The 10,215-nt window shown below is 44.1% G+C and overlaps 2 protein-coding genes across 2 annotated transcripts; both read right to left on the reverse strand.

Annotated features, from left to right (window-relative positions):
- Positions 1-852: 852 nt before the first annotated feature.
- Positions 853-3,144, reverse strand: LOC125515551 (transcription factor MYB3R-3-like). The gene is made up of 3 exons (XM_048681077.1): positions 3,110-3,144; positions 1,937-1,976; positions 853-1,695 (listed from the first exon to the last, which is right to left on the reverse strand). Exons 1-3 carry the CDS (start codon positions 3,142-3,144, stop codon positions 853-855), a joined length of 918 nt encoding a protein of 305 aa, XP_048537034.1.
- Positions 3,145-7,886: 4,742 nt separating this feature from the next.
- On the reverse strand, positions 7,887-8,266 carry LOC125515638 (transcription factor MYB73-like). The gene is made up of 2 exons (XM_048681186.1): positions 8,124-8,266; positions 7,887-8,031 (listed from the first exon to the last, which is right to left on the reverse strand). The coding sequence occupies exons 1-2, from the start codon at positions 8,264-8,266 to the stop codon at positions 7,887-7,889; spliced, it is 288 nt and encodes a 95-aa protein (XP_048537143.1).
- Positions 8,267-10,215: the final 1,949 nt, after the last annotated feature.

Raw genomic sequence — 10,215 nt, forward strand, 5'->3', positions numbered from 1 at the left:
TGCGTGCCCCTCGGCCTGGCTGAGAGGCCTCCTTTTGGATCGGTTGGGCCAGGCTGAGGAGGTCGCACAGGCCACCAAACACAATAGATTTTGCATGACGGGTGCGACCCAGGTGCCACACAAGAAACCAAACACGCCCTATATGAATTACAATGTTTGGGATACAACTACATTTTTTCCAACTGCACTTATTCAACTCTATCATTTGAACTTCAAGTGTGTCTCAACTAGTACAACATAGTAAGGATCGTCTGATTAACCTTTACTTTTTCTTTTAGTTGATTTGCTGGCCGCCGTTCTTCCTCCTCTAGTGGTTTTATCTTCCAACTGACCCATTCATATCGTTGGCAGCACTGCCGCCTCCACCCTAAGTGACAACACTGTTGCGCGTTGCCTCACTACCCTTTCTTGTCAGATTTGTTGCAGCTCATGCCTTCCTTCTAATTCCCACCCACCGTACCATATATTTTGTCGTTGATGACCACACACCTGTCAATCTAAACCTATCAATCCTCTGTTAGTCCTCCATGGAGATGCCGAGGCGAGCAGCGTTGTCTCCGTCTCGGGCACATTAGAGATGCTGCGACCTGCGGTCTCACCTTTGACATTGCCTTGTTTTTCTACCTCTTCTCTACTAAAATCTACTGAAACAATTTCCCAAGGATTAGCTAATGCGAACAAATTAATGTACTTCCCCAAATGGACCACATAAAGTACCTTTACAAAATACTCAAATCAAACAAAGTACATAAGCACAACACACATACAATCTCATTGTTCTCCTTAGACATGAAATCCTCTGGGGACATATATGTCTCATTTGAATCTAGTTTGTCGAAGGGTGACCACCTCCTAGTCCTGTGCAGCAAACACCCTCGAGGCCATCTGCACCACGTCGATGACATCATGGTCGCTACAGCTAGCACTACCTCCAGCAAGGCCGCTCGAACTAGTGGCGTCTATGTCGTAGTAGTAGGACCAGCCGCCAGCTCCATCACCCACGTTTCCCAGTTGGTTGTTGGCGGAGCACTCACGGTGCATCTCTGCCACCGCCTTTAGGTTGCTCGCCATGAGGGAATGTTGTCCGCTGAACGCATACATGTTCATGCTCACATTGGTCGTCTGCTGGATGTCTTGCTCACCAAGCATCTGTGTCGGTGACAAACCATACGACATGCGGTTGTGCAGGTGCGCATTGGGAGGGATGTAGTACGAGTACCCCTCATTTGGCCCGTCGGCGACATTCAAATCCGGCGCCCAGTACTGCATGTTGGTTGGGTTTGGGTGGTAGTGCATACCAGTCATGGCCGGATTGGGGTAGGTCAGGTGCGCCTGCGCGGTAGGGGCGATGACGATGGCAGCATCTCTACCGGCCATCCCTATCTTCCCACCATGCTCTTGGTCATGATACAATGGTGGGGACACTGGAGGTGTCTCAGCGGGTGATCCGATGTGCGGCTCCATGCTGCGGATGTACTCCGCAAGAAGGGAGAGTTGTCCAGGAGGTGGCTGCTCGCTGTTCCTCTTCTTGAGCTGGCGCTTCGCTTTTAGACTGCGCTTAGTGGCATTCCAGTGGTTCTTAACGTCATTTTCCGACCGGCCGGAGAGTAGCCGGGCGATCACCGACCAGCGGTTCCCACAGGTGTGATGCAGCTCGATCAACTTGATGTCTTCCGCGTCGGTCCATATTTTCCTCTGCAAGGGAAGTATTCGTGAGTCAGTTAATTATGGCATAACATTCCATTGAAGTACAATTGAACACACCACAACACACCGAAAGTAATATCTACTACCTTTACCTTTTTTTACACAACACAACACTCATGTGCACGGAAGCATTATTTATTTAGAAGTCAACCAAGAAGCATTTTCCTACCATGCATGGATATGCCATGCATGCATCCACCATTCGTCATTGCTTTGAGATTTATCTTACCTTTTTTGGTTGTTTGCCAAATTTGTGTTGTTTAAGAGTACTAAAATTTTATTAAAATATTTATCTTGTTTCAAAATGCATCATAATGTTTTTTCGGGTACCAACAAATAAGAATGCACTTGTTTCAGATCAGATTTTTGCTGGTACATAATGGAACATTACTTCCATTATGTTACACATTTTAAAAAACTAATGCAACACTCTGAAACAAGATAAAACTCGCCAAGATCAGAAAACATAGCCAGAATCTCAAATTATCTAAGGAATTTCAAAGTATCTCAGGAATCTCAAAGTATCTCAGGAATCTATTGGTTAGAAAATTTCCAACTAAGCCTGATACTCTAACAAAATTGATCTATGCCACATATAAATTGATGAAATGGTGGAATGAGCCTAATAAAAAAATGGAAAAAAGTTAGTATGTCAATAATTATTTGGAGAGGATCGACCCATACAAAAAAGTGACATGCCTTATTTATTTTGTAGATATCTTATTAAAAATTACACATATTTTGTGTTTGCTACCATTTTGGGAATCAATATTGTGTAATTTGAGGTGCCCGAGATCTACAAAACTTTCAGAAAAAATCCAGTTAGCAATATCGATTATATCACAATTGCAAGTGTCATTTTTATTTATAGATTTTGTGCTCCTTTTGTTGGAACAAGGAAAAATATTGACCTTTTTATTGATTAACAAGAGAAGTTTGTAAAATAACAACCACAAAGACACAAAATTAATGTCCTACATTACATTACTCAAATGCTTGGCCCCTACAATAGCCCAAAGAGACGCCTCATCTTGGATGAGGCGAACAATGACTGCCATCGACCTCACTTTATTTTGAAAGACACATACGTTCCTTTCCTTAGAAATCCCCCATCCAACAAGAAGGAGCAAAGAATGTAGAGATTTCCTCGCCAATTATTGAGGAGGACTTCTTTCCACCAAGACATTGCCGTCTCAAAATGAGGAGAAAGCATCATACTAGCATGAGGACCAAGATAAGAGATCAAGTCATTCCAAACTTGAGGCAAGAACCGACACTTGATGATGAGGTGAGCCACTAATTCTTGCACTTGGTTGCAAAGAGGGCACCGGTCGTGATTTGGTCACTCACACCTTTGTCATTCAAATCTTATTTTCGATGGCTAACCAAGCAAAGAACTTACATTTTAGGATGCCCAAACCTTCCAAGCTGTGGCATGCAAGTTGGATCAGATGAGGCTGACGAACTGAGCCTTGTAAGCCGATGAGGTGGTATAACTCCTGTCGTTGGTCAGCTTTCTCATGGTCGTATCTTGGATGTCTGGTTGGATGATAACATGCACTGGCAAGTTTGTCTTACAGAATGATGAATTATTGGATGTGCTCTAGTGTGAGGCCTCCTTTATTACCAGTCTGTAGAACCCAAAACGTATCTCCTAAAACCTTGTCCACAATGCCACCTTTCTTGCATGATATTTTTTTAAAGGGTGTGATATCTTTATGCATCAGTCCCTCCAGCCATTACGAGTCTCAAAATTTGGCTTTAGTTCCGTCACCAATCGTACCTAAGTGGCCGCCACTAATAGATTACCTCATCATTGTTGCATGACATCCACATACTACACCACACCAATTGCGGGTCATCCTAGTCAAGCCATAACCATAGTAAGTGAAGCACGATGGCAAACTTCCAAGATTAAGAATTTCCGACCAGCAAACTCCTCCAGCTTGCAAACTTGCTCCAAGTTAATTTTGCACTTGCATCCGGTCACTTTGTTTGTCCTCACCCAAAGATAGGCAAACCTCAAGCTATCAATCTTCTTAAAAACCTCCATGAGGAGGTCAAATAGTGTAAGATGGTGTATGGCCACAGCTGTGAGCACCGCCTTGACCAAGATCATGCGGCTTGCGGTATGAACATGATTCCCTCTCGAAGGTACTAATTTCCTAGCGGCTTAATCTTCAAAGTGTTGCAAGTGGACCATCCTTAATTTGACCATGAGGGATAGTGGAAGGTAACATATGGTGAAGTATAAGAAACATGCCAGGAAGGACTAGAGTATGTCATCAAGGTTGTTGTTATTGCACCAGATAGGTGAAACGGGTCTCTTTCCGCAATTTGTAACAAGGCTAGTATTATCCCCAAAAGAGGCAACCTTGGTGGCGAGGAATTGTACATCTTGCTTGATAGGGGCACATAAAACAACCACATCATCGAGGTAAATGGAACCACAAATGTCGTGTGACGCCCACCAAGAGGATGAAGTTTTCCTTAGGTCATATACTTGATAAATATATGGTGCAGCGGGTCAATGACGAGACTGTACCCCTGAAAATGCCCACGACCATGCTTGATCGTGTCCTCAGCAGTCCCATTGAGAAAAAAATCAAGAAGAAGTCGAGGAGGGGAGGGTCGAGATCCATGCTCGGAAGTGGCCTTGGAAGCCATGGTGACTAAACATTGCTATAAAATAGCCCCACCTAAAGAAATCCAAGGCCTTCTTTATGTTGAGCTTGAAGAGGGGCATATGTGTCTTGATGTGGTAAAATCTTCTAGCCACATTGGGCACATAAATGAAGTTATTGTGGGTGCTTCTCCTCTTAATGAAAGAACTTTGTGCAATGGAAAAATATCATTCATGTCCAGAGCCAACCTCATGGAAAGAGTTTTGTCAATAAGCTTGTCCACGACATGCATAAGGCTAGTAAGCCCACAATAGTCATTCGGTGAACAAATGGATCAAGTCATGGGAACCAAGCGACAAATCTCAAGGATCGCAAATTTTAAATAGGGAGATGCTAACACTCGTTACTTTCACCCCAGGATCAATGGGCGGAGGAGGAAAAAAACTTATATATCGTCTCAAACATGGGAGTGACTGGGTGATGGATCAATAATACATCATTAGGTGAACCAAGGGATCAGGTTGTCCCCATGACGTACTCGCTCCCTGGTGATGGCATCACATGGCCACCTTCACCACCATGCTCCATCAAAGTATCCTCCATACTGTATTCATGCTCCAGTCAGTTCATCTAAAAATCTGAACCGATGAAGAGAGACATGCAATATGTTTCAACACTTCCCCTCACATCTAGGCTATTTTCCTTAGGAGTGGGATCGATGTAGGACGTAGAATCTTTTTTAATACTACATTGGCAAGGTCTTGAACTTGAGACCTCTTGGCTTGGATACCATATTGAACTCATGCCCACTAGCACATCCAAAAAACCGAAATATCATCAAATCGTAGTCAAGTTTGAAAAGCATCCGGAGCTCGACACTATGTCTGGCAGCCCCTCCTGGAACAGAGCCACAAAACAGTCAACCCCTTCCTTGTTGACCTGTTCAACCTCACCAATGACTCCCATCTGTTGGCACAGAAGCCTCTGCAGGAGCTGGGCGATGGGAATGACCCTGTTCTTGGCACACATGCATGGGCTATGCTGACTTGTCGACGTCGGTGACCTTCGTGAGCGTATTCCTCCTTGTTATGGATGACCAGGGTGGTGTGGAGCTAGGAGCGGGGAGAATGGGAGGCAACACCGGCACAAAAAAGTGGTGCACCAGGGGAGGGCCCTGCCAGGAGCACAACTAGCATGCAAAGCATCCATCTCCGTCGTCATTGGGTTGTTGTTCAAGAGCACTAGGAATGCTGGAAAGCGAGGCATGACGATGGGCGTGTGGTTCTTCATTAGGCGAAAAGGGGAACACGGGGTGGGGGGCTCGGTGCATGGGTTGATGTCGTGCACAACTCATCATAGGGCTCATGGTAGTGGGTAAGGGGGCTTGGTGCATGGGCTGGTGGCGTGCACATATCCATCGACGAAGCAGGTCGTACCTGCATACCGAAGTAGGGCCCGCCTTGCACAGTCAGTCCGGTCTGGAGGGAGCGGAGGAGAGCTCAATTTTTTCGCAACCCACACATATCCCAAATGCTAACCCGGGAGCAGGAACATCTACTCCTATTCACCAAATTCAGGAAAACCATAATAAACAGAAAGCAGCAAATTCCCAAATAAACAACATCAAAATTTTGGAACATGTGTATCCGACTATCAGCATGTGACTTGTTTTGTTTATATGATTGGACTAATAAAAGTACCACATCTCAAATGCAATTTGTGTGCTGGAACGACTCTTACTTTAGGAAATACAAAATTGAGGCAAGTCACAAATATGTAGCAGCTTTGAGAAATAACCAAGATAAAAAAATCGGCAATGTTATCTCTATCTGGGGAACGTTCGAGGGGAAGAAATCCCAACAAATGACCCACAGACCACAAGATCAAGATCTCATGGTGGCAGCTTTTTGATGAAAAATGCATTAAATAAACAAAATGCCATGCTTTTTGTTGTTGTAAAAAATATCACCCCCAACATTAAAATTGCCAGTCGTGCTATTTGCAAATGCCATCCTGGACAGGGAACGGTCGCTGGCTATTGCGGTCCAAATTCGATAACGCTTGGGTGATCACTTAGTGGTGAAGAATTTAAAAATTAGGACACACCATGTCAATTAGCAAATTTGGATATTTGTAAGTGCAAGTGTGGTTTTTATTTATGGACTGAACACAGAATTCATGTACACATTTCAAATGCTAATGTGTGGGCAGGAACATCTATCCCTACCAGTTTCCCAAAATTACTTGGGTGGATTGTTGGCCTAAATGAAGAAAGTAATTGCCACATTTACTGAGTAGACTAAAGACATGCAATACTACTAACTTTTTTTTCGGGAGTTAATACCCACTTCCGAATGGTAACCAAATTATAGGTGCAAACTTTTGGACGTACAATCATATGATTGAACTAACGAAAGTACCACGTCTCAAATGCTAATTTGTGGGCTGGAACATCGACTCTTACTTTAGGGATACCAAACTGTGGCTACTGACAAATAGGTAGAAGCAATAATTTGACAAATAATCAAGTCAATTTTCTAATTGGGTGATCACTTATGGCCAAGAATCTCCTCTCTACTTAAAAAGAACATAAGGTTCCCATTTCAGCCTCTCCTTCGTCCAACCTCTCTCTCTATATGGTCCCCCCTTCCATTCTCCTGTTTGATTTTTTCCTCCCATCTCTGATTTTTCTCTCAGATAATAATATTTTTGGCAAGTCAATATTTTTTTACCAAATAAGTTCTTAACAATAAGATGACATTTTGACTCCCATATCCGATCATTCTCACAAATAATATTTTCTTTGATAAGTCAATAAATTCTTACCAAATAAGTGCTTAACAATAAGATGGCAAGCAAATCATGACAATTGCATACAGAGTCTTCCTAAGATTATAGCGCACCAATGTAATAATAGATGTGCAATCATGGGAAAATCTACGAGAATGTTTATAATCCCGTTGCAACGACGAGCAATTATCTAGTTTAAAAAATGAGACACCATGTCAATTACTCCCTTTGTTCACAAATATAAGATGTTCTAACTTCTTTTCCAAATCGTAGGCATATAGATTTGTTTTAGCGTGTTTGTTCACTTATTTCAGTCCGTGTAGTCCATATTGAAATATTCAAAACATCTTATATTTGTGAACAGAGGGAGTAGTATATTCCATATTTGTACATGCAAGTGAGATTTCTTATTATTATTTACGGATTGAACACAGAAGCCCTTGTACATGTTTCAAATGCTAATGCATGGGCAGGGACATCAATCTCTATTGATTTTAGAAAAATTACTTCCCTGCAACTTTTTATTCAGAAATTACTTGAGTGCTCATTTAGTGCCCTAAATGAAGAAATTAATTGCCATATTTACTGATTAGACTAAATACATGCAAGACTATTAACTATTTATCCGAATTTAATACCCACTTCCGAATGGTGACGAACTAGATTAACGCAACGAAGAATTTCATTCCGTAAGCACACTCAATCATAGATCATCAAAATTCCCGAGAATCAAGCTGCTTGTAGGGACTAGGGAGTTCAGAAATTTTAATCTGGCGAGATCACCTCAATGTTGGGGTCAAGTTGGTTGACCCATCTCTCCCGGCACTGCTTCCCACTCCGGCTGGGCAGGTACGATGCGACCTGCATCCAACTCCCTTCGCCGAATTCCTGCACCTTCGCCCTGAGCAGCCTGCAATTTAATCACAAACAAAACTGACAAAGTTGTAGCCGATGAAGGACAATGAAAAAGGTTTGCAATTTAGGGTTGGATTTTCTACGTACGTGTCTTCCTCCACAGTCCAGAACCTTTTGAACCGTGTCAGCCCTTGGCTGCTGGATCTGGCACGCGCTGGCGCCCGAGCAGGCGCCGCGATTGCCATAGGGGCGTCGCTGCTGCCGTAGTCGGGGAACGTGGTGGGATCCATCTCGCCGATGCCACCAAAAGGCCTTGATCCGGCGGCTGGGACGATGACCCCCCCCGGCTAGAGCACCACCATCATTATGGATGAAGTGTTGTGCAACACCGCCATGGCCGGAGCTCACTGCCTCCACGTCCCAGTCGAAATAGGCACTCCCTTCAGCCATTAGCGCGGCCTCCAAGGTCGTATCAGAGTAAAGACCAAAGCTAGAAGAAGGGGAGTAGTCACTGGCTCTTCTGCAGGAGAAATGCCTATATCAAAGATGGGGCGAGGGGTCTGTGCTTGATATAGAAGGGGACGACACCCCATGCCCCCATCGGCCCGTCCATTCTCCTGCCCCCAGTTCCTCATCAGACAGCAAGGAGGCGTCCCACATGACAATAACGTTCTGACTACAGGTTTTCAACTTCACTGTGGACCCTGTGCACCGGGTGCACGTAGTCTCTGGAGAGGTTTGTGTGGTCTAGGGTGGGTCAGACTTCTTAGTACAGGTATGGTGAAGCACAACACTCGTGCCCGTATGAAGGTATGCGCACAAATTCAGGGGAAACTGAACACCTGTTGGCATGCTTCGTGATCATTTGCAACTAAGTACAGGGTGTATTTGGATATAGCGTGATAAATGTTTCCTAAAATCTTAAAAGTGCACGCGCAATTTCTGGTTGAAACGAGCGGCCAGATGCTCGCCGCTTGATCAAACGTGGCCCGGCCCGGCCCGCAATAGTGCAAGCGCGATTTTAGCCAACTGTATATCTACTACCTAAAAGAAACAGAGTGTTCCGTTTCCCCTCTTACGTTCCCCGCTCTTCGTCCAACTCTCTCGTATGACCCCTCTCCCTCCAGCGATTTTCTTTTCTCCCTCCACCGGTTTTCTCCCTGCTAGTTTTATCCTCATCTGTCCGGACAAACTGACTCTATCTTTGGTAAACAAATAATTCACGTAAGGTAACCAAATGCAATCAATTCATGCATGGCAATCAATTCATTCATGACGGTGGTCAATCTCCTTCCTTCTTTCAATCAAACGGTGATCAATCTCCTTCCTTCTTTCAATCAATTCCTTTTTTCTATCACCATGGTCTTCCTACCCACACAGATGAAAAAGCCAGCCGTTTTTCATCTCCTCTCTTTCCACCCAGATCATGATCCCTTTCTTCCCCCATCTCCCCCTCATCTCACCATCATCCTGCACCACTGCTTTGGGGCACCATCCATCACCGCCGCAGCAGCGAGCGCTGCCCACTCTGCAGATGTCAGGCCAGCTGCCGCCATTTTCCAGGCAGCATAGTATGACGGCCGCGGTGCAGGGGTCCGTTGGTTGCAGGTCAGGGCCCTCTAGATTGAGAACTTGCAGTAGCAAACGGATGTGAACTGCGCATGAGCAAGGCGGCAAGGTATGCATGTGCTCCCACTGATTTAAACATGTCGTTTTTATAAGAAGTTGATGCAGTATAGGAGGAACATCATATTTTTAGACACATTCTAATGAATGTAACCTCTCCATTTTTCCCATAGGAAACCATTCATTCTGCGATCATGTGCATACAGTGCCGAACAATTGTTATTACTATGTATATGTGATGTCTACTATGCAACTTTATTCTTGTAGACACGTGTTGGGCCTCCAAGCGCAGAGTTTTGTAGGATAGTAGCAATTTTTCCTCAAGTGGATGACCTAAGGTTTATCAATCCATGGGAGGCGTAGGATGAAGATGGTCACTCTCAATCAACCCTGCAACCAAATAATAAAAATTCTCTTGTGTCCCCAACACACCCAATACAATGGAAAATTGTATAGGTGCACTAGTTCGGCGAAGAGATGGTTATAAAGGTGTAGTAATGATAGTAGATATTGATTTTTGTAATAGTAACAATAAAAAACAGCAAGGTAGCAAGTAACAAAAGTGAGCACAAACGGTATTGCAATGCTTGAAAATGAGGCCTAGGGTCCGTAC

The sequence above is a fragment of the Triticum urartu genome, chromosome 1 (genome assembly GCF_003073215.2).
Source record: "Triticum urartu cultivar G1812 chromosome 1, Tu2.1, whole genome shotgun sequence".
In the NCBI taxonomy this organism is placed as follows: domain Eukaryota; kingdom Viridiplantae; phylum Streptophyta; class Magnoliopsida; order Poales; family Poaceae; genus Triticum; species Triticum urartu.